The sequence below is a fragment of the Podarcis pityusensis genome, assembly GCF_964106645.2.
Source record: "Podarcis pityusensis genome assembly, chromosome: 3".
Taxonomy (NCBI): domain Eukaryota; kingdom Metazoa; phylum Chordata; class Lepidosauria; order Squamata; family Lacertidae; genus Podarcis; species Podarcis pityusensis.
The window spans coordinates 22,363,107-22,388,962 of NC_138026.1; the positions used below are offsets into that span (position 1 = coordinate 22,363,107).

Sequence of the window (25,856 nt, forward strand, 5' to 3'; positions counted from 1 at the left end):
TAACTGATTTCCTCTTTGTGAGCACCTACTGTCGGATCTCATGGTAGCAGCATTGTGCAGGGTAGGATGTGTGTATGGAAGAGTTGCTTGAGGAAATCAGTCTTTGTTCTCTGACATGAATCGACCAATCCTCCTGGATTTTAATCCAATGGGGGCAGATCCACACCATACATTTAAAACACATCCAAAGCACATGACTTCCTCCAAAAGAATCCTGGGAAGCGTAGTTTGCCCCTCTCAGAACTACAGTTTCCAGCAGCCGGAATAAATCACAGTTCTCAGGTTTCTTTCAGAGAAGTCATGTGTACTGGGTGAGCCTTAAATGTATGGGGTGGATCTGCCAATAGTTGGATTAGAATCCAAACCAGCTAATAACTCAGAGGGCATTTTAATTGAAGTTGACCATTAGAAGTCAGCACCCTTGAGTTTTTTTTTTTGTTTTTGTTTTAAATGTTATTGCCTGAAACTCTTGTAGTACCCAAACAGTAATGGCTTTCTGGCTTTCTCTTGTTGTCCAGGGATTGCTTATGCTCTACAAAATTGCGTCTGTTATTTTGTTTTTCTCAGTTCAAATTCAGATTAGCTTTCTAAATGCCTTTTCTTCAGACATTATGCCCTGTCCTGTATCTTTGACTTACAAAGGGATACGTCTCAATTGTTTCCCAGTGGGCAGGCAGATTCTTCTCTCAGGCTCTCCCCCGGCTCTTATGACTAACTTAGGTCTCTGGGAAATTGAAAAGATAGTAAGAGTGATACCGAGGGCCTGGAAGGCATCTTAAATGAGAAAACAATGCTTGATCAGCAGTTTCATTTCATCCAAGGAAAGCTTTCTATCTCCCTGATATGTGTTATGACACAGAGAAGAAGGTAGGCGGAAATCCTCACAAAGCAGCAGCACTACAAAATATAGATGAAGAAATTGCTGAGGGTAGCACTAAAGGAGCAATAACTATATAGACCGGGGTAGCCAACACGATGTCATGGGCTACAGCTCCCCAGTGGTCAGGAATGATGGGAGTTGTAGTCGAAAGCATCTGTAGGAAGAATAAAACTCATGAAAACATTTTTTCCCCTCCCCAAACAAGGTTTCTTTTAGACATTGTCCTATAATATATACTCGTAGTTATTGGAGTGGAGACAGCATGTATAAAGTGATAAAGTATAGTTGTTCTGGGTGTAGATGCTCTCCTCCATCAGTAGAAGTTAAGTGGTCAGAGCTTGTTCATTTCTTTTCTTTTTCTTTTGCTAACTTCTTTTGCTAGCTTCCTGCTGTTCAAGTTATGTAGTTCTGCTTGCTCTCTTCTATTGCAATCTAAGGATTTGAAAAATGCATCTCTGTTTTATGGTAGGCTGGGAATCCTTTCTCAGCCGCCCAGCTAATCTAATACTCTATTAAAAGCATACTAACGAAATGAAAAAGAATGTGAGAATATTTTGGTTAGTTTGGTGTTAATATATGTTGACACCCTAAGGCGCCATCTTCCGAAGAACATGGAGGGAGCCCAATGTGACGTCCTGATGTCACGCTTGTACGTTTGACTTCAACAATTGGGGGGGGCAAAGAGCCTCGGCCCCCTGGAGCCTATGTTAACACCAGTCTTGTAGTGTGGCGGCTAACAGATTTGACCTTGAATCTAGAAATCTGTTTAATCTTTTTCTGCCTGCCCACATCTGCCTTGCAGTCTGAAGAAAGCCATTCCTCAAGCCTTCATGGGTATAGTGTGTTATATATCATTCCCATTCCCAATATTTGGGTTCTGACTGACACAAGTCTTACTACAGAAGACTAGAGAGCACCTGTTTTGCAGGCAGAAGGCTCTGGGGTCAGGTACTGCTATTTTTGCTTTGTTTCTCAGCAGTAAACTTGTGCACCTAAGATCTGCAAGCTTCATCTATCTTGCAGTCATACCTACTTGAGTGCCACTTTGAGTATTATAGCAGTAATGCAGCAAGCAAAAGGTGAGGCACTTCTATATATAGCCAGCTGATGGGTGAGGCATCCTGGCTCAGAATTTTAGACTGCCATCAAAAGGCAGTTTATTATTTTTTTAACCAAGATAGTAGGAGGTTCCACTTGGTTTGTATCCTCTGCCTCAGGCAACAAAATGTTTTTGGCCACCTCTTCTTGTGCATCTGCATGGCTGAGCCTTTGATAATACAAGAAGATGCTTTCAGTGATTCAAGCCAGTGTTCATATCTCATGTCTATACACCCGTCGCTCATGAAGAAAGTGCAAAACAAACAAACAGTTGGAACAAGCTGGAGTACTTTAAGCCCAAGGGGGCAATGTTACATATAGGAAATAGACAGTGACTGAGTATAGACACATTTTTAAAAAAAAAAACCTGTATAAACAATAATATAGACCAAGCAACTACAAGTGGCCGTCCAGATGTTGCTGGACTCATATCAGCCCCAAACAGTATTGTCAATGGTAAGGGATGGTGGAAATTATAGTCCAACAAAATCTGGAGGGTCATAGGCCCCTCATCCCTGATTTGAAGCAAAGGAGGCATAAACTGTGTGTTCCAGTAAGACCAGATTTAGCTACGTGTCATCCAACAGTGTCACACTAGAGCTAAGATTATCCAAATGGTTATTTCTTGCAAGTAGGTTTCATAGAATGAAGATTCTGCTACTGGTAGCAGTTACTGTGTAAGATTCAGACACACACTCAATGCTATGGCAAATGTAGGATCAGTATTCAAACAGACTGTGGCTGCAACTGAAGCCAAAACTAAGTACCCTTAAATCCATTGACTTGAGCTGGCTTTCTCAGTCAATTGATTAAAATTTCATTGCTTTCAATACAAGTTAAACACATTATATATTTGTGCCGGATTAATCATTGGCTGTCTCTAGTACTAAGGTAAACCATTTCAGAGCTATTATTAGCACCTCCTGCCAGATTTATCACTCAAGAAATTATGTGATATAAGGTTTGGGGGTGGAGGAAAGAAATCAGTGCTTCAGCACTGGGATGAGAAACACTTTGGAATTGTTTCAGTTCCACCTTACCAACACAGTTCTGTGTGGCTATGTAGTGGTTATACATGTCCCACCCATTACAAACCTGTGTCTGGTTGGACAAATAGGTTGTTAATGTTCTGCCTAGTTTTGCAGGGCTGCTGTAACTGCCCAGTTGCTATTGTTTATGATGCTGCTGCTGCTGTTGTTTAGAGTATTTACTCTTTCCTTGGAAACAGGGGTGCCAACTATAGGGGTCACATACACTGGGCGCCCATAACCTGGGGCTCAGGTTGGCTCCTCTGCTTGGAAAGGAGCTGAACATTACCAAAATTCAGACTCTTCAAGGAAATGTATTATTGGTTTTTTTCATACCCAGAACTTGTTCCTGGTGCCACATATAAATGCAAATACTGAAATCTTTGGAAATTTTTAGACTATGTATCAGTACAGTGTATTGCTTTCCTGTGGCACATTCGAAAGGATAGTTCTCCAAGTTCCTTGGAAGCAGATCTATATTTCTAGTAAAAATCAAATAAGGAGCTGAACAGAATACTATTACGCTGCTTCACACAATTTATACTGCAATCCTAAATGCGTTTTCCTGAGAGTTAGATGTCCGGAGATACCACCCTAAATTTCTATACAAAATTGTATTTATCTGATATATTGAATGTTTATTTCCTAAGGAACAGTGTTTCATTATCCTAAGGAACAATTTATTTGCTCTAAGTGAAAGCAGAGAAACAAAAAGTTATGTATATGTATACTTATTGCACAATGAAGTCTCAGCCAATTAAATGCTATTTGTTTTTATTCTGTACATTCTACCTTAATAAAATCTATTCCTTTTCTTCATCAGTGCTGCCTAGCCATACATGCGGCAATCCTGGCGAAATACCAAAAGGAGTTCTTCATGGCACAAGATTCAATATTGGAGATAAAATTCGGTACAGCTGCATGTCCGGCTATATCCTCGAAGGCCATGCTATGTTGACATGTATCATGAGTCCTGGAAATGGAGCATCATGGGATTTTCCAGTTCCATTTTGCAGAGGTAAGATTTCTAGCATGAACCTTGTGAAACCTATTGTGAAATAATGATCTGAAATGAATATGTCATTCATAGAATGACCAAACAAATGTCCCAAAAATAAATAAATATGTTCCAAGTTTGTTGATGTGGTCTGGGATGAGCCAAGACTCCATATTATATTGGTCCCATGGCAAAGGAGAATTGCGGAGAATAGACTGGCTTGAAGCCTGGGATTTTCTCTGCTGAGCAAGGTAGGAATTTGGGAAATGTTTTTCCAGCACTGACTGAGGCCAAGGCCTGTGTGTGACTGGTTTTCACAGGAAAGAGGTCTTCCCTCTGGCCCATTCCTTAAACCATGCCCCCAAGACTGCCTGCAATTGGCCACAGCTGTGGGCAACCTCCAGCAGCCAGCACAGCTGCTGGCAGAGGAAGTGATGTCACACAAGGAGGACAGACACACAAGGAGGACATGAGAGTTACAGACTTTTTCCAGCTAATATACTTCAAACTACTCACACACTGCTTTTTTGCTAATCTACCTAAATATTTTTAGACAGCCAAAATCCCTCAACAGTGAGTTCATTTTAAAATGTTATTAAACTTAGCTAATGGTACCATTTATTTCAGCCACTTAGGACTGCACAATATGTCATGACAAACTAATATGTGCACCTAGGTACATTACATATTCTGTGCAACATATGAGAGGAAACAACAATTTTCTTTCAAACTGTGTGCATATTATAGTCATCTGGTGCATGTGGACTGGGACCAACAGCATTTCACTATGGATTTTTACAGATTTCTAGTTAACATACAGTCCAATATTGTTTCTGTTTCATAGTTTATTGGATACTACATCAATTCATACATAACTTTATTTATATGCTGCATTTCCACAGTTCAAACCATGCTCGAGGCGGATTGCCACATGAAAAAAAAGACATAACTGCAAGATAACAAAAGTAGTCATAAATATTTTAAAAATACAAACAGAACAATTCCCACATAAATCCCAAGCTATAAAATAAAGATACAGAATCAGAAACAACCCCCAACAGCAGAAGCCTCCAAAAAACACCCCAGCCCCAGAGTCTGTTCAGCAGATTCAGTTTTTTTGTAGCTGGAGTCAGTCAGGGCTCAACTCTTGCAAGACAAGTAGGGAAGGTCTGCAAGGCAGGGAGCAGGTCTTCCAGGATTTACAGCTAAGATGGATGCCAGAAGGTGTCTGAATCAACTGCAAGTATACCTTCTAATTCTGTAATACGCGAATCCTTGCTGTAGCTTGATTCCAGTGACCCAGTTTTCCCATTGCACATTAAACATGGCAATTATTCTGTTGCTGTTTTTGACAAGCGCAAGCACTTACACTGATAAAAGCATGGTGGCTGTGGAGATCATTATTAGATGGGATCTTAGGGTTCTTAATCAAGAAACTATCCTACCGAAAATAGTTAAAGAAATCAGTTTACTCCTAGAGTTACTATCATTTGTAGGATTACCATTATTGGGGCAGCACAATTCATTAACATTGATCAGAAGCAGCTGGTTTCAATCTGGTACTCTGTGTGTGTCTCTTTGTGAGAAATCAATTCCGAGTTTAAATATTGATTTGACAAGTAATGTATATATCATTCTCTGAACTAAGGAAAGAAATTAGCTTATTGTGAAAACAAAGAAGGTGTCAAACGATATATTACTTAGGATGGGATATGAATACAGTATATTGAGTGTTGTCTACCTGAGGAGGGGCAAATATGTCAATTCAGTTTCTCTTAGTTTCTTATTTTTCCAGTATTAAAATCTGTTGTCCACATTTCCAAAGCATTTCTCCTGAAAATTCACCACCATTTTCATGCTAATTTCTCCTAATAAACACTTTTTTGTATTCAGTGTTAAGTGATCAAGACATTTTTGCCAGGCATTTTCCTTGATATAAAACTTCATTGGATGTTATTTTCACTAATATATGCATTTTATGCACTCGTTTTGCTACATATTGCTCGTACATATTGTTTGGTTAAAAAACTGGATTGCAAAAGGATTCAGGGTTTCAGTTCATGTATTTGTTTGAATAATGTGAATTAAAATGCAAACAAAATAAAATTTCTCTCCCATCTCCAATTCTAGCTGAAATTAAGCGCTGAGTAAGCATGAGTTCAGGCTGCCTTCAGTTTAACTGATTTCATCTGGAAATGAAATTAATTGGCTTTAGAAGTGCTTAACTCTTGCTGGATCACATAGCTTTCATTGTAATATAGTTCACATATACCGGTACATACTGAAATCTGAAAAAAATGTATAGTATTCTTATAATTCCTTTCTCTGTTAATGTTGCTGAGTCATACAAATCAGGATTATTTTGCTTATATTTGAAAATGGTTAACTTTTCAATTATTTCGCTTAATACTTAAAACTATAATAGTTCCACTTGTTAAGTAATTATAAATGTGCTTACTAAACAAAACAGAATTGCAATTCAAATTGCCCAAACTGAGAATATCCATTTCCAGGCTGTTATTAGTGTCCTGCAGTGGTTTCCAGTAGGCTTTTTCTCTAGTATATCCAAATTCTCATTAAAAAGAGAATCAAACAGGAGTCCTCCCCTAGCCTTAGTCATTTGAAGTCCCCCCCCCCCCAGCCACACCATTACATCACTTCTCCTTTTCTTTTCGTTTTCCATCCATTTTTATTAAAAGTTTTCAACATAAACTACAATTAAAAAATCACACTTACCTAGAAAAGAAAATCAGAAAAAGCAAGAATAAGGAAGGGAAGGGAAGAAAGAAGAGAAGAACTAATGCCCTGTATCAAAATTATTCCACACACAGAAGAGTGAACCCTCCCAGTTCTCTCACCTGGGAAATTCCACCTCTTCCCATAGCCTCCTGCCCTGGAATATCTTCTCTTCCCTGTCCCTCAGACAGAGCCCTTCATCTTCAATTCATCGCTTTCCTTTGTGCATCGTCCTTAATCCAATTATGTCTGCCAATTATGTATATAACAATTATTTAAAATGTTCAGAGTATGCACCCCAGAATGATATCCAGCTATTTCTCCATTTGCTAGACAGTGTTTTTACAACTTTCATTCCCAGTCCTCTCGCATTCACCAAAAAAAGGTCCAAAATAAGCGCTTCAAACTACAGTTTCTCTAGCAGTCTGCAGGCGCTTCCTAGGTGCTCATGGGAAGACAATCCTTAAAGGTCAATGGAAGCCTTGGAGTAAAGAAAAAAAAACAATGTTTCATAAGATGGTCAGCATATTTGTCTTTAGTACCTTAGCTGTAAGAGAGGATACATGTAAAGCTTTCCTTTACCTTTTCTTCAGGCCATATTTGATCTTTCAATTATGAGCATTAGGTTGCCTTTTTCTTAGAGGTAGCAGAAGTCATCTGGACGCACAGATCAATGCCATGGCTAATATGTACATCAGTGCAACAGCTTCCTTTGAATGTTTCCAAATTCCAAAAACTTGATGAATTGCCAGTTTGGCCCAGATATGTATGATTTAATGATAGCAATGGGATGTTTTAAAATGTCAGTGCAGAGCATATAATTTCAATAAATGGCTAATAAAATACAAACAATAGGCTACAGATGTCTGAGGGCAGAGGTCTTTAGAAGTAGCTTTGACTGCTTTACTTTTTTGTTTTGCTGAGCTAAGGAACTGGATCACTGTGCATATTTATTTATTTTTTAAATCCTCGAGAATTATAGAAAAATGACATCTAATAGAGAACCAGTAGTGACTTTGCAGATACTTTTAATAAGGCTTAGTAAATAATGTATGGTTCATTTGGAGCTGTCTAAAGCTGCAATTTCCTTTAATTGATAAGCCTTACATAATGTGGCTGGAAATGACAGTATGTCACTTGCAAGAGCTTTATAATATGCCAGTCAAGTTTTTAATTGTATCTATTCTATTGCTGGTGATAAATTGCAAGGGAAAGCCACTGAAGGAACAGGGGAGAGGAAATCCTGGCACTTGTTAATGACTCCCTCATGTTTTGTAATATTCAAAATATGAACCATGTTTCCATCAGTTACATTGCAGTACACCAAAGTAAAATGAATCTTGAAATGTTATCTCGAACTAGGACCATGCAACATGAGACTGAGCAGAACAGTCTTAATAATCTGAAATCAGGGCCTAAATCAGGGGTCAGCAACCTTTTTCAGCCATGGGCTGGTCCACTGTCCCTCAGACCATGTGGGGGGCAGACTATATTTTGGGGGGGATGAACGAATTCCTATGCCCCACAAATAACCCAGAGATGCATTTTAAATAAAAGGACACATTCTACTCATGCAAAAACATGCTGATTCTCAGACCATCCACAGGCCGAATTGAGAAGGCGATTGGGCCGCATCCGGCCCCCGGGCCTTAGGTTGCCTACCCCTGGCCTAAATGGTCCCCAAGACTTTTGTGCCTTGAGAGCCTTTAATAAAAATGATCTTGGACAAATTTGGTAATATAGGAAGATTTTATTAATACATTTGCAAACGGGTGGCTGCAGCATAAAGAGACAGCAACCACAAGGATCAAGAGGTTACACACAACTTTTAAAGCCCCTAAGTCCCTCTTTCCCCTCCCTCACAGAGAAGGTGTGGAAAGTCCCAACTGGTAACAGCACCCCTATTTCCCTCATCAATCATAATACAAATATGGTAGTTTCCATAACACATTTTAACCACAAATGTTCCATTGCCACGCTTCACCTTTATCTGACCTTTTGTACAAGTGTCAGTTTAGCAACAGGTGTTAACCACAACATTGTATGTGTGACCTTCACACCTCAGTCCAGTATACCTGAAGGAGTGTCTCCACCCCCATCGTTCTGCCCGGACACTGAGGTCCAGCGCCAAGAGCCTTCTGGCGGTTCCCTCGCTGCGAGAAGCCAAGTTACAGGGAACCAGGCAGAGGGCCTTCTTCAGTAGTGTCACCCGCCCTGTGGAACGCCCTCTCACCAGATGTCAAAGAGAAAAACAACTACCAGACTTTTAGAAGACATCTGAAGGCAGCCCTGTTTAGGGAAGCCTTTAATGTTTAATAGACTATTGTGTTTTAATATTTTGTTGGAAGCCGCCCAGAGTGGCGGGGTATAAATAAATTATTATTATTATTATTATTATTATTATTATTATTATTAGTTTAGCAACAGGTGTTAAACACCCAACCTTGATATGTGGAACTTTTGTGTTTATGCTGACTACACACTGCGTCCTGTGATCTTGGGCATTTTTGAACCTGTGCTGTACTTTCTGCTTTTGTGGTTAATGGTTAACTTAGCTGCTAGATTCATGCCTTCAGAACTTGCTTTTATGTGAGAGGAGCAAAACAGAGCTTTTATTACAGTTATTCACTTTATCATTTAAGCTATAGGTAAAGTGAATGGCTATAGGTGCAGTCTGTTACATGTGCTGAATAGAAGTGAACTAAACATCTTATTTCTTATAAGCCATGAAGAGGCAACATTTATCATTTCTCACACTTGTTAAGTTTTATTTATCTCTCTATCAGCACACCACTTGCTTGATAGGTATGAGCCACTTAGTGACTGCTATTTGGTTATGAAAATTAACTGAGGCTGCAGTCCTTTACTCCAGAGGGCACAAATGTGGCATCTCCTTGAAGAGTTCCTTTGGTGCGAGGAGCACACACAGAGAGGCACCTTTGTCAGAAAGCGGCAAGTTCTTTAGCCCTTAAAAAGCTGCAGGAAGAAGCTTGAAAAGTGATGTTGTTTCCAAATTCCTTTTTCAGCCTTCTTTACATTTTCAAGGCTCAGATTGGCAACCAAGCCTTGGATCACTGTTTTCCTGGTGCCGGCGAGCAGCAGATCTCCGGTTTTTACTATGTGGTCTACCAAAGTCATTCCAGTTTGATGGTGCAGTGTGCTTCTGCATGTGTATGTGCATGCACGTGAATTCTATCTGTCTACAGGGAGGGCGGAACGCGAGTGGCGCTGTGGGTTAAACCACTGAGCCTAGGACTTGCCGATTAGAAGGTCAGCGGTTCAAATCCCCGCGACGGGGTGAGCTCCCGTTGCTCGGTCCCTGCTCCTGCCAACCTAGCAGTTCGAAAGCACGTCAAACTGCAAGTAGATAAATAGGTACTGCTCCGGCGGGAAGGTAAACGGTGTGCTGCTCTGGTTAGCCAGAAGTGGCTTTGTCATGCTGGCCACATGACTCGGAAGCTGTCTGCAGATAAACGCCGGCTCCAATGGCCAATAAAGCGAGATGAGCGCCGCAATCCTAGAGTCAGTCACGACTGGACCTAATGGTCAGGGGTCCCTTTACCTTTTTACAGGGAAGACAGTGACCTTGGAGAAGGGCAAGAAAAACAAACAGAAGGGTTGGTGTCACAGCATTATGTCAAATTCCCAAATGTTCTAATGTACCCCCAAAAGTTCACAACCACTGCAGTGATGCTCACTTATCAGGGTATAAGTCCCATTGGGCTTGAAGCTATTTTTGTATAGGAAATAGGATTGCACCATATTATGATTGCAATAGTACAGAGGGTTTGCAAAAGCTGCAGTGAGTTTTTATGAACTTAAATTGCAGTGACCTAGGCCAGAGATGGACAGGTTTGTTCAAGTACTCAAAAGTCCACAAGGGACCATACTTGTTACCTGCTGTGTCTCATTTTTCTTGCTGTTAAAATCCAGGATAGGCACTGTGACTCTCAAAAAGGATGGCAGCAATAAAACAGTAACAAGATAAAAACGTTAGAATATGCCTCTTTGAGTTCCAAGGTCACTTATAATTTAGTCCAATTCTTGCATTGATGTTGACCTCACTGGAAATCAATATCTCTGTATTAGTTTTGTGCACTGAAGTATTGGCATGTCATTTGTCAAGTTATTTTCTTTGCTGGAGCAGAAGATAACATAAACTGAAGTGCTTGGAACTTGAAAGGCACATCAACCACTTGAATGAAATAGTTAAAAGCATTTCCAGACAATATTTGGCATGGTAGATTGTGAATTTCCTTTGTTGTCTTTAGCGGAGTGGGTTGTGGGAAGGGGGAGAGCGGTCAGATTTACAATTTGCTAGTTGAATCACCCCCCACCCCTCTCAAATCAGGTCTGTGCTGTGACCAAGCAGTAACCTGTAAAAACAAGGAAAGTAAATGCAGAAAGTAGGGAGAAAACGAAAAAGTGAAATGTAAAATGTAAAGGGAGTTCTTTTTGCCTTGCCACATCCTTTCAGCGTGCTGTTGCTTGCAGCAATAAGCACTATAAATAATTTCAGGTAGAGGGATTCTAAGGTGATGTCAGGTTTGGTTTGGATTTGCGCACAGACTGTCTTGATAACCACAGACCTCAATTCTTTGCATATTTAAGTAGTGCGGGGATAGCTCCGTTTCCCCCCATTTATACTCGCGTTCCTGAGATGAAAAGTGCACAGATGTGCTCTTTAATTGCTCATTTATTTCACGAAGTTTTGATTGGCTTCTAACAGGCTTATCCTAAGGCTCCTTGTCTCATCCCCAAAGAATGGAGGATAGTGCACAGCAGAACTGTCTTGAACATTATGCAGCACACAAGGATTGCAGATATATAGCAATATAAATAGAGAAGGTGCTTTATAAAAGACAGCAAGCTATTCTCTGAATGCTTCTTTTAAAAGACAACTATATTTATGGGGCCAAGTGATATTGTCAATGCGCTTCTATTTGGGCAATAGTTCTTTATCACCTTCTGGCTAACACTGAAAAAGTAATATTCTAAAGGGTGCGATGGGGTGCATTTACAGGAATGTTTCAAGAAGATAGCATTTTTTTAAATTCCAGTGAATTGGGCATTTCACTAAATTGCCTGCATCAGAGGCAGAAAGGACAAGTCTTTGAAGCAGAATTTATATTGTTTTTTAAATGTGTCTTGTATGATAGCTCAGACAGTAGAGCATGAGATTCTGGGTTATGAGTTCAAGCCCCACGTTGGGTCAAAGATTCCTGCATTGCAGTGGATTGGACTAGATGATCATCCTGGTCCCTTTTCAACTCTACAATTCTACGATAAAGCAAATTTTGATGTACCACTTTAAAACCCAAAAGGTTGAAAGGGGTGTTTCATACATTCAATTTCCAGATGAGGAGAAAACACAGGAGAGGCTGCACTGAGATGATGATAATAATAATAATAATAATAAATAATAATAATAATAATAATAATAATAATAATAATAATAATCCACCCATCTGGCTGGGTTTCCCCAGCTACTCTTGGTGGCTTCCAACAAAAGATTACAAATTCATCAAAACATCAGTCATTAAAAACTTCCCTAAACAGGGGAGTTTTCATTTCTAGTGAACTTTCGGTCTTCCTGCTGAGTCCTGTGGTCCTTGGCAGGACAAAAGACCATGTGCATCATTTGCCACAAATGAGAGCTCTATGGCATATCTATTGTATTGATGTTAGTTCTCCATTGCCTACCATCATTCCTGCATGAATCTGCACAGCAGCCGTGGTCATCTTCTGAAGCTCCACTCTGTGTTCCACTACCATGGCAGGTGTGATTGGTGGAGACATGACGCAGGCCCTTTTGGTGGCAGTGTTGTGACACTGAACCTCCATACCAGGGAGCATTGCTAAATAACAACAAATTTATTAGTGATACTAGCATACAAATACGTATTGCACTGGGGGAAATGGCTTGCAAAAATGTGTTTATTAGGAGAAAGTAGCACAAAAATGCTGACAAATTTTCTTGAGGGCTTTTTGTGTGTGTGCAAAATTTAACAAATGCATACAAATATGTTGAGAACTGAATTTAAGATTGGGGAAAAATGGGAATAAATAAATCAGAAATCCAACCATTCCTATGTGAAGGGCAAGCACAAATTGTATATTACTATTTTGGCTGCAATGGCACATTGTTGTTGTTTAGTTGTGTCCGACTCTTCATGACCCCATGGACCAGAGCACGCCAGGCACTCCTGTCTTCCACTGCCTCCCGCAGTTTGGTCAAACTCATGCTGGTAGCTTCGAGAACACTGTCCAACCATCTCGTCCTCTGTTGTCCCCTTCTCCTTGTGCCCTCAATCCTTCCCAACATCAGGGTCTTTTCCAGGGAGTCTTCTATTCTCATGAGGTGGCCAAAGTATTGGAGCCTCAGCTTCATGATCTGTCCTTCCAGTGAGCACTCAGGGCTGATTTCCTTAAGAATGGAGAGGTTTGGTCATCTTGCAGTCCATGGGACTCTCAAGAGTCTCCTCCAGCACCATAATTCAAAAGCAGCAATTCTTCAGCACTCAGCCTTCTTCATGGTCCAGCTCTCACTTCCATACATCACTACTGGGAGTTGTGATGGCAAATTGTAGTTTGTTCTAAAGAGTAAATAAGCCATTGAATTGGGGGAATTCTGGTGAGTTTTCACAAGGACTTAAAAAACAACCAAGAATTACAAACTCAATTGGAAATGTGGAAGACAGAATCTCATATTGGCAGGGGGTGGGTAGAAACTGAGAGAAACCAAAGTGCACAGATTTACCCATTGCTACTCCTCTATGCAATGTCAATTGCATGGAGAAACAAATGAAAAACACTTATCTGTGGGTAGGATCTGCCTTCTGACTGCACAAGCCAAGCCATTCTTTCTTCTTTTAAAATGTACCTTCCGGAATTGATTCCTCTGTCATGACTTTGATCACAGGCCACCTACCCACAGAGTTGCTCACAGCCACTTGAATCTAATCCCTTGATTGTTTTGTATTGCACACATCTTCATTAGCTGATAGGTTCCTTGAGCCAGAGACCTTGTCAAGTTCCATATGTGTATATAAAATGATATTATGAGTATAACCCACAAGGACAATCATGATCAATGTAGGTTAAAATAATACAATGTGTAAAAGTGAAAGGGGCTTTATCATTACTGGGGGCGGAGGACATAACACCAAGTTGTTTATTATTGCTGTCTTTTAGTTTTCAGCTACCATTTTTGTAGGCAGCTTAATGAGCTTTTAATTTTTCATGCCGCTGAACTGCAGAGAAGGCTTCCTTTGCAATTACATAAGTTTTTATACTAATAATACAAGCGCTAATGTAACAATTGTTCCCTTAAAATGCTTCCTGTAAAATGCTGTGCATGATTCACCGTGATAATTCTTCCAGTCTATTTGTGAAAAATATTTTGTTGCATGGCATATACTTTTGTGCTGTGTTGCAACTGGAAATTCTCCATGCATGACTTAATAGTTAATAGCAGAGAAGTAATAAAATGCTGACCTTTAATCCATGTTCTGCATACTGTGCAATGCCGTGATATAAACATGAACACAATGAAATTATGCACACAGAGAATGAATATTTGTTTCTCAAAAACATATATGAACACGTGAAGCTGCCATACATTGAGTGAGCCATAAACAAACCCCTGTGTTGCAATAAAGACAAGCTGAACAATATAACATTTATAGACTAATTTATTTATAGACTAATACAAATGATGAGAAATTACAAGCAAAGTCTCTAAATCTTCTTCACCAGTCACAGTTGTTGTTGTTGTTTAGTCGTTTAGTCATGTCCGACTCTTCATGACCCCATGGACCAGAGCACACCAGGCACTCCTGTATTCCACTGCCTCCCGCAGTTTAGTCAAACTCATAATGGTAGTTTCGAGAACACTGTCCAACCATCTCATCCTCTGTCGCCCCCTTCTCTTTGTGCCCTCCATATTTCCCAACATCAGGGTCTTTTCCAGGGAGTCTTCTCTTCTCATGAGGTGGCCAAAGTATTGGAGTCTCAGCTTCAGGATCTGTCCTTCCAGTGAGCACTCAGGGCTGATTTCCAGTCACAGTAGAATAATTCAAATGTTCAATATATACATAATCAGTCACCAAATATTGCCGGAACAGAGTTTCCGGATAACCAATCTATTACGTTCAATGCTTCATCAGCCAGACTTGTAAGAATTAATATGAGAAGGATGCAGTTCAATTTCTTAACAAGCCAATCTTACATGTAAGCAAATATAAACGCTGTAGAAAATATGCTCTGGATCAGTGCTCATACGATACTGTAGTCACTGATGACTACATATTGAACGAAACAGATTGGTTATCCGGAAACTTTGTTCCGGCGATATTTGTTGACTGATTATGTATATATCGAACTTTTTGAATTATTCTGCCACAACTGGTGAAGAAGATTTAGAGACTTTGGTTGTAATTTCTGATCATTTGTATTAGTCTATAAATAGTGTTTAGTGCCATTGTTATTGGCCACTGTGTTGTGTTATATTGTTCAGCTCATACATTAAGTGAGAGCAGTGGTGGTGCTTGTTATTGTTGTTATTATTATGATTTTTATATGTGTTTTGGCTGAACGTTCTTGATTGACAGATCAGGATGAATGCTTAATAAACAGCAGAGATCATATAACCTCTGCAAAAGCTTTGTGCAAATAAATCAGGATGAACGCTCAAACAGGGCATCTCAGGCAGACATCTTTTCTAACATGTACTGCTTGTTATTTTTTTAACTGGAGATGTCAGGGATCACTTGATGCTTCTTAGAAATAATAAAATGTATAGTGTTTCTTCATCTCTGTCTATACCCCCTTCCATGGTGCTGTTCACATGGTTAATATATCAGTGTGACCAGTTCTATTGCATTTGTTTTTTATAATCAGCTGAAGGTGCTTGTGGAGGAACTCTCCGTGGGACAAGTGGAATTATTTCAAGTCCTCACTTTCCTTCTGAGTATGATAACAATGCTGATTGCACATGGACCATTCTAGCTGAGCCAGGAGATACCATTGCTTTGGTTTTTACGGATTTCCAACTAGAGGAAGGCTATGATTTCTTAGAGATCAGTGGCACTGAAGCACCATCAATATGGTAAGTCAATACAGTGGTCTCATTTCATATTTATAGAAGCCTTCAAAATTTAGCCATTCAAAATTTTGTATTCATAAATTGTTTGAAGTTGTTTATTTTGAAGTTGTAGTTATTGCTGTCATGATGATAATAATGCCTATATCAGTTCCATCAGGAATACATATGCATTGGTCAACTAAATATTGTTAATGCTATTCTAGAAATACTTTATGGTGAATTACTTGGGGGGGGGGTATGTTAAGTTACAGCAAGGAATGAAACAAACACCTTTAGAAATGTGTTCAGAATGATGATGTGGTAGGATACTGCCCTCTAATGGAAGGATCCAGAATTATTTTTCTGTGAGTCATCATAACCTCTTAATATATAATTACACTTTAAGGATTTGTGGAGTAGAAATGTGCTTCTCATTTTGATGAGAGGGAATGAAAGAGAGAACTGACTCTAACCAGAGAGTGTTGCTTTGCATTTAATGATACTTCTCGTTTTGTGACAACCACTGCAATTTAGATAGCAGCACGTCTAGCGAACTTTAAGAGTATCTCACCAAATAATAACGTCTAGCTAATAGGACCAGTTTTCTCATATACCAGGTTTCTGCCCTTGTGCTGACCTTTCTACTCTTTGAAAACTGTTCCTGATCCATTGTTGCTGACATCCCTATTTAAAACTCATCAGTATGTTCACACATACATCTAAGTACACACACACACACATACACACCAGTGCTTTTTGAGGAACAATTCTGGAGTACACCACTCATTTGGGCTGAAGCATGAATGGTTAACATAATTCACATAGTGTTCTGAATATAGTAAATGATATCACATGCCTAAAATTAAACTTGTTGTGTGCGGTTGTTCAGTATTCAGCTGAATACTGAATCCACACTGAATCCACTGAAAACAGGAGCGAAAGACAGTGTTTCTAATACCTATCTCACCTCAGTTCTATTTTCATTCCAATAAATTGTTTTGCTAATACACTTGCTTACTTCACATACATTTTCCAACAGTTGTGATAGTGATTATCTCTGTGATATTAAAGTGATGCCAAAGCATATTGATGGCACTGGTCCTACTTTTTTGTGTGCTGCAGCATTCAGGAATGAGGGGGCTGTAGCTTTAGAGCATCATTTGAAAAGAGGTAGTTCAATGTTTCTCACATTTATTTATAAACTAGTTGCTTGTCCATCTCCCCCCCCCCTTTCAAACGTGCTTCTAGATGTCAGGTCTTTAACGAACAATCAAACTGTTGGTGTGGGAGGTTGAAGTGCAGAGGAGGCATCGAAAACAGGTCATTTCATCTTGGAACAGGGCAGGCAAAAACAAGCAGAACAAATACAAATAGGGAATGAGTTGTCAGGACTGTTTTAACAATTAGCAGTATCACACTACAGTCAATAAAGATGTTAGCTGTTTCACTTCTTTAGTATGTAGGCCAGTCCTATGTATGTTTATTCAGAAGTTTATACTAAAAAAAAGAAAAAAGGTTAATATAAAAAAAAAAAATGTGCACAGTGCCATCAAAGTGGATGCAGAAACATTATTTCTTCCTCTCCTATAATGCTAGAACTAATGGTAAGCCTATGGATTTGATCACCACGAGATTTGGCAAACTCTACTTACGGACTTCGTTGCTACATGGTGTGTTGATGACTGCTGGATTTAACAGGTTTCAAATGGGCCGAGGCAAATTCATGAATAGTTACCAGCAGCTGTGTGTTGTTTAAAGTAATGCTGAGCCAAACTTACGAAAGGTCAAAACTTCAGTTTGAATTTGGGGTGAGATTTGGTGTGGATGGCTTGATGAAACTGCTTCACTTCTTTCTTCTTTTTCATTTTCAGGGATTCTAGCCATGTTTCTCTTTGTGGGGTGGAGAATATTGCAGAGCTCCTCCAAGATCAGCTACAAAAGCAGCTGCTATTTTTGATTTCCCAGAATCCCTTCTTCTGAGGGGTATTATGGGAAATCTAAAATTGTGACCATTAGGCCTGAGAGTCTCTCTCCCCCCACCAAAAGTTACCCCCTAACTGGCAAATGAGAAAATGTTATCCCATTTCACTGAAAATGGGCCCATGAAATTAAGGGGGGGGGGTGACATAGCTATAAAAAAGTACATTGCGTGTCGAGACCCCTCAGCCACCCCCTCGTTGGGAAATAACTCACACCAGGACACAGATATTAAGTTTATGTTATTGGGCAAATTTGGCCACAACTTTATTGAATTACAGAATGTGAGCGGTATTCCCTTAGGCATGGATTAGACCCGACTTCTGTCTCCTGCCCACTGCGCAGGAAGTCCAGTAAGGGTAAACCACCGGTAGGGGGAGCCCTGTCGATGCAAACCAACTCAAGCTCCCCCTGGTGTTCCCATCGGGGTCGTGTCAAGGCCCTAGTCCCCAACCAGGCATCGGACAAGATCAACACCCCCCCCCCCGATTCCTTTAACAGAATACCCTTAAGCATGGAGGGGCAGGTGATGGCCACACCTCCCCTCCCCCACACAAGGTCAAACAATGCCTAACCGCAACCCTAACAAAGTTGTGACGATTGCTACGAGGTAGGCGAAAACCAAGTGGCCAGAGCCAATTTGCCAAGTGGAAAAATTCCTACCAGGCCCCTCGGACAACCAAGGCGACCAACCAAAGTCCATAGCAAGGCCAGTGCCTAACCTGCAAATAGGGAGGGAGGGAGGGCGGGTGATTGAGGAAGCGAGCCAAAAAGGAAGTCCTCTGGCTCGCTCCTCCGTTTAAACTGCCCCGGCCACACACCCCCGGCCAGCGGATTGGCCGGCCAAGCTCTGACGTGGCCGGGATCCCCCAGGCAATGGGGGAGTGGATGGCCACGCGGTCCACCACAACTCCTCCCCACTGGGAAGTGGAGCGGATTTATGGATCAGTGGAACCTTTGAGTGTAAAGAATGTGTGCTCTGGAATTTACTGTGTGAAAAGGAGCAGAAATTATTCTGGCTAACCACTTCTAAGTGGCAAATCTAATTTTAATCTCTTTACCACAAATCGCTGTGTTATATTCCAGAAAGGTAATTTAGGTTGATGCCGAAGTGAAGCAGCTGTTTGGTTACAAATATTAGTGTGCATATAAATCACTATTTCTTAGAAGTAAAGCAGAGTCATGTTTCTTTTATTTGCCAATGTTCTGTCTTTCACAAATTACTGATACCGTAAAAGCATTATTTGTTCTTGGAAGATTGAGGGTATATAATTATTTGCCCCCAAAATTTTATATGAAAGCCTCAATTTATTTTTTGGCTTGTTGCATAGCCTTGAACATAGAAAACAGTAAGTCAGAATAGCAACTATGTCTCCCAAACAAACCATAGTTATATTACTCACTTTCACTGAATGCTGTGCATAGTGGTAAATGTAATTCTTTATGTTTTGATTGTGTGTATGTGTGTGTGTGTGTGTATGTGTGTATATAGTGTGTATGTTTATGTCTCTTGTGCTTTTATATAATTTAATGGGAAGAGCTGCCATATACCGTATTTTTCGCTTTATAAGACGCACTGGACCACAAGACGTACCTAGTTTTTGGGGAAGGAAAACAAGAAAAAAAATATTCTGAATCCCAGAAGCCAGAACAGCAAGAGGGATCGCTGCGCAGTGAAAGCAGCGATCCCTCTTGCTGTTCTGGCTTCTGGGATAGCTGTGCAGCCTGCATTCGCTCCATAAGACGCACACACATTTCCCCTTACTTTTTAGGAGGGAAAAAGTGAGTCTTAAAGAGCAAAAAATATGGTAATTACAGCATGATAGAGAAATTGTATTGGTTTCCAAGAACTCCATGGCCTGACCTAGAAGACATATTTACATTTTTATCCACCAATATTGATTATTCAAATATATAGCCTTCATTTTTTTATGAACTATTTCAAAATGTATTTTTACAGGATACTTTGAATGTTATTTAGAGCTTTTGTCCCAAGTTCCAAATGCTTCATTCCCTCCTGAAGCTGCAACAATTTCATGGAGCACTGAGTTAGGGAAAGGAGTAATTTTGCCCAATCTAATGCATTTTCAACAAGGGACATAACATTTCATTGCTGAATGTCTTTCATGGTGGGAAAAGGCAGTACTGGTACGAAAATTACCTTAAAGGCTCAGCATCTTAAATCTCTTAACAGTTTCAGGCTTTGATTGGAACAACTTAGCCAATGTACCTGAATTTTGAATTCTTTAGTTTAGAAATCAAGTCTCATTATCTACCAGCCGACAAAGTGGTTAAACAATATCTTTGATTGACTAGTGTATTGGGTTGAAATTGACTTTTAAAAAAACTCCTTACACCTTATGGGTTCTCCATTTCCTGGCATTTTCTTCTTCTGGAAAATACCTATGTATTGGTTAAACCTTGAAAATCTTGTATGCTAAGGAATAATTTCATAGGGTGGCATTCAACTAAGTTTTGAAATTAATGAACATTTCTGTCCATCCATGAATCACCAGTGCTGCATTTATATATTTGAAGTAATGCATTTAGTGAAAGCCTCCAATTTAAAAATATTTCAACTAGCGTTGAATATTCTATGGCTAAAAACACTGAGGATGGTTTTTCTTTTCCTTACTTTGAAGATAAGGCGTGCACACCAAAGAATGAACATTTTACATTGGTTCTTCCACTCAAACATGTCTGAAACCAGATGGAGGTAACACTAATAACATCAGTAACAGAGTGGTATAATTTATTGTTCCTCGTAGTGTAATCTGTAGTTCTTGCTTAGAGACTAGTCATCTGTTCAGATCAAAATGCATTCAATGTGCAGGGTAAAGAGAAAAGCAGCAGTAAATTGATGCTTAATTCACAGAGCATTAGCACTTCTTCTGCACCTGCTAATTTACTACCTACTGCGCAAGCAAACTATAAAGGCTTAATTCACATCCATCATTCCACCTCTGAATCTGACAGGAATATAAGATTGCGATCACGCTTTCAGAACCTGCGAATGGCCTATGATGTAATTTTCCAGGGTACGTTAAATTACATAAAAGGCAGTAGGTTTCTAAAACTTAATGTATATTTATAGAAAGCTGAGTGATGTCTTGCTTTGGTAGTTCATAATTGGTTGCCCATTTCATTTTAGATGCAAACTATATTCATTATCAGCAAATGGAAGGGAAAACAGTTAACCTAGTTCTTCAAAGTAGATATCAGAAAGAAGACATGTTATTCACCTGGGTAAAAAGGGAAAAAAAGAGAAAATAAAACACTTTGCCTAGTCCCCCCACGAGACATCTATTTGCTATAGACTGTTTCCTATCACCTTGCTTAGACTTTCTGACATTGTGTTATCATATTCCTGTTACATTTTTCATTTCATTTTTAGTGAATTGGATGGTCATCCTACAGAAATCTCAGATAATTTGAGCAAGATTTTAACTCTGGCCAAACAATTAGCTGAGGAGTAAATAAAAAGCTATGTATAACTGCTGGTGTTTCCCTTTCTTTCTTTTTTTCTTTTCTTTTTTTATGAGTGGATGTATTTAATTTGTAACATTTGAGACTTTCCTATCCTACACATAAGTGACAGCTAAACCCTTGCAACATGGTGGTCTGTATGTGATTTTGGCTATTTGTCAAATTCAAATTCAAAGTCAAATTCAAAGAACCAGTGTGATTGAGTGTTAGATTTCAGTCAGCAATCAGCTCAGTTGCCGGTCCTAGGAAAATCTGTCTCTCAGTCTTATGGGAGGGAAAGCACATGATAAAATAAAATATGTACCACAGTCCCAATATCTGTGATGCCTTATAAATGTTGGGGGAAATGTATGAAGTACATAATATCCAAAATCTTAACATTTCTGGTGATACTGTATTGCAAATGTCATTGCATCTACTATTCATTTTTATCTTTCTTTGTTAAAATAACAAAGTATTCTAGGAAGTACATGAGAAATATTATGGGCATTTGGGCTGATCAATCAGCACGCTTTCTATGACTTTATTATTTAACAATAATATAACATATTTTTCTGCGTATAACATGCCCCCATGTATAAGATGCCCCCTATTTTGGGGGACTCAAAATTAAGAAAATCAGGGGAGATTGCCCATAGTAGTAGAGCTTTTTTGGGGGGGGGGTTTGCCAAAATCACTCACCCATCTGATCTACGCTGCCTCTTGCACGTGTCACAAAAGCCACCTATCGCCTGCCCCCTCACTGGCAGAAGCCACCAATCGCCCGTCCAATTGCCACAGCGACAGTCAGTCAACACCAGCCCTTGCCGCGGCCACCAATAACACACCCAATAGCTGCTGACAATCTCTGGCTCATGGCAGCAACCAATCCCACATTCCCCCTATGCACTTGTTGTTGTTTAGTCATTTAGTCGTGTCCGACTCTTCATGACCCCATGGACCAGAGCACACCAGGCACTCCTGTATTCCACTGCCTCCTGCAGTTTGGTCAGACTCATGTTTGTAGCTTCGAGAACACTGTCCAACCATCTCGTCCTCTGTCGTCCCCTTCTTCTTGTGCCCTCAATCTTTCCCAACATCAGGGTCTTTTCCAGGGAGTCTTCTCTTCTCATGAGGTGGCCAAAGTATTGGAGCCTCAGCTTCACGATCTGTCCTTCCAGTGAGCACTCAGGGCTGATTTCCTTCAGAATGGATAGGTTTGATCTGCTTGCAGTCCATGGGACTCTCAAGAGTCTCCTCCAGCACCATAATTCAAAAGCATCAATTCTTCGGCGATCAGCCTTCTTTATGGTCCAGCTCTCACTTCCATACATAACTACCGGGAAAACCATGGCTTTCACTATGCGGACCTTTGTTGGTAAGGTGATGTCTCTGCTTTTTAAGATGCTGTAGTGCATATGCACTGTAGTGCCCTATGCACTATCAGTGTATAAAAAAAAAATAACATATTTTTTAATAAAAAAAACCCTTGTCTTATACGCAGAAAAGTACAGTATGCATAAAGGAGATAGAAACTGACATTGTTGGGGGGCATTTTCTAATTGGAAAAGAGGCAGGCAGGAAAAAACCCCACTCATAATGATTAGTATATGCATTCAGCAAGGTGAGATGGAACGACAGACGTGCCGCCGAAAGTTCACTGGCATGCTGCCATTCCATAAATGGTTCAACTATTAAGACTGCAGTGGCTTGCATTAACTCAGAGTAAATTCATCAATGAAGTGTTCGCACAATAATGTTCAATAAACACCTTTGCCCATTGCTATTACTGTTTAGTTTACACACCAATTTTATTGATTGCTGCTATAGCACCGAAAGGATATACCACTCAAGTTCAACTTGATACATATGTTGGTCACTGCATTTTTTTAAAAAAGGGTCTGGCAGGCCTGGTTATATTACATGCACATGTTTTTATTTTATTTTGCTGTTCATAGCTTCACTGAGAAAGCAGGAACCTACATTGTACTGGGTAGTGAAACACAATAGTTATGGTTGTAGAAAATGTGTGTGTGTGTTTTAATTGAGCTATCATTTATATTGCTCCCATTTTTCTGTGGTTATAATGTCACTGTAAAACAACCTAGAAATGTGTACTATTATCATACAATGAACCTTTTTTAAAAAAAAATCCTTGATAATCTAGAACCCATGGAAAAGCTATTTAGAAGATGGACAGTGTTGCCTGGTGACTCTTACCCAAGGTAAGTGCTGGGCTAAGCCTTGCTCAGGTGTTCCATTTCTCCAGCATGATTACCATTGGATGAAAGAGAGCAGGAGTGGGGTGGAAGATGGAAAGCATTTTCTTCGAAGTGGGGAGCCCCATTCTACATTCATGGAGGATCCCTCTAAAATTTAGAACACGGTTTATACTTAATTGTAACTTGTGTGGGTAGCAGCTATGAGTAGAGGAGACTGCCCTCTTCAGAAGAATGCCCTTCAACCAGTAGAGAGAAGAAAGGTCAGAGGACTGAAGTAGGCAGGGATTGCCAGTGATGGCCCAAGAGAGGGAAATGAATAGCCAAATAGGGCTAAAATCCATGTAGAATGATTCTTGGTGTACTGATAAATGTTAAAAGTAAATGTGGATAATTGAAGCAAACCTGTTCTACATACACTTACCCTGAAGGCCCTCTTCAATGCAAGATGTTACTTTGACATCATTCGCAATGACACCAACAACATAACAACCTAGGAGTCTTCCTTGCAATATTTTTGCTTCAAGCATTGCTTGCTTGCTGTAATGGTTGCCAGGGCATCATGGCATTGCTCAATTGGCTGCACCTTGGCATGGTTCCGGTAGCATAGGAGCATCAGATTGGTTCTGCCACTGTACCTGCACAGTGCTGAGCTGCTGTGCTGCTTCTACATCTCTCACCCTTTCCATATCCATTAGCAATGCTCAGCTTTAGGAAGCAGGTGAATAACACCACCCCATCTGTACAATCCTGCTGACTGCAACTGCTTGCTTGTTCATGTATTCATACTTCGCCTTTTCTGTGTAGTCCAAGGCAGCAATTTAATTATAGGCATTTCCACTATTGTAGAGATTAGCCAATGCCCAGTTTGCTAAATGACCTGTCTCTTTGGCAGTAGGAAATGTTGCAAAGCAAACAGCAAGCATTTTTTCCTCTTTTGCCCATGTTCCTTCTTTGGGCCCAGTGGATAATATTTATTTAGCTCCACTGTGTGCTAAATCTATATTAATTTCTGCAGTGCTTTAATAATGAAAGTTGTAGAAATTAATACCATTCAGTGGTGCATTGCAAAGCCTTTTGTTTATGGCAGTATTTTGTGAGAAGCTAGGGTGCTATAAATATGTTAAATCATCTCCTGTTTTTATATCAATAGGAATCCATTGTGTAAAAATAATTTCTTAAGGGTTTTGCATGCTCTTCAGAAGACTGAGTATAAAGTTTATTAGATTAATATTAATCTGATTTTCAAAGATCAAGGGACCTTGCACTCTTCTCCAACAGCTAAATTATACATATCTTTTATGAATGTTCACTTCTCTGTTTTGTTTTAGCTTTCCAATATGTAGAACCACTGAGTCTGCATAGTCAGATATAGACTTTTGTTCTAGCGATTTATTTTGATTTGTGCATGGTAAGATATTTATTCTTGCTGTTCCTTAATATTTTACTATGCTGTCCAAAAAAATGGCTGAATATATACACTAGTTGCGAGTCTTGCATTCTTAAGACCAATGCAGTGGTACCTCGGGTTACATACGCTTCAGGTTACATACGCTTCAGGTTACAGACTCCGCTAACCCAGAAATAGTGCTTCAGGTTAAGAACTTTGCTTCAGGATGAGAACAGAAATTGTGCTCCGGCGGCACGGCAGCAGCAGGAGGCCCCATTAGCTAAAGTGGTACTTCAGGTTAAGAACAGTTTCAGGTTAAGTACGGACCTCCGGAATGAATTAAGTACTTAACCCGAGGTACCACTGTAGTCCCCAACACAGTGGATCAATCTTTGTTGTTTCAGCTGTGAGTAACAACAGAGGAGAGCCCCAGAGATAAAGAAAATGCAGAATAGCCTATCTGTGACAATGAAACAAAACTAGAGCATTTGGGGAATATGTGTCAGTAACTCAGAAAGACGTACCAACAAAGCAGTAATATAAATAGTCTGGCCCATGCCCAGCGAAGCCAGTTTTACATTCTTGCAACTTTCCGTTTCAACAGAATAAATTCTACAAAAATCCTGCTAATCTTAGCAATTTTGCAAAGTAAACTGTGTGATCTTCAGAATAGCATTGTGAAGATGGAAGATAGATTTGGCTGTGAAAGCTTTCAGCCTTGCCTCCAGGTTTATAACCCTTAAATTGTATGCTCACAATGCCATTGTGGTTCGAGGACCCGATCCCCGCAAAGTGAAATGAATACACAAGGACACGTGATATAAGGTTAATGGGCAAGAAAAGGCCACAACTTTATTGATTACAGCAAGTGAAAAGGTATTGGCTTAGGCATTGGATTACGTCAGCTGACTCCACCCCGTCAGAGAGGGGTGAGTCTAAAACAGGGGGGTTTATTCACCAGTAGATGGAGCCTGTTGATGC

General features: G+C 39.9%; 1 protein-coding gene across 2 annotated transcripts in view; it reads left to right on the forward strand.

The window, feature by feature from the left end:
* Positions 1-25,856, forward strand: part of CSMD1 (CUB and Sushi multiple domains 1) — a 940,367-nt gene that overhangs the window by 476,827 nt on the left and 437,684 nt on the right. For both annotated transcript variants that reach the window (XM_080998891.1, XM_080998892.1), the window contains exons 4-5: positions 3,830-4,024; positions 15,641-15,848. In XM_080998891.1, coding sequence (XP_080855017.1) covers positions 3,830-4,024; positions 15,641-15,848 — 403 coding nt within the window. The remainder of the gene's footprint in view (positions 1-3,829; positions 4,025-15,640; positions 15,849-25,856) is intronic.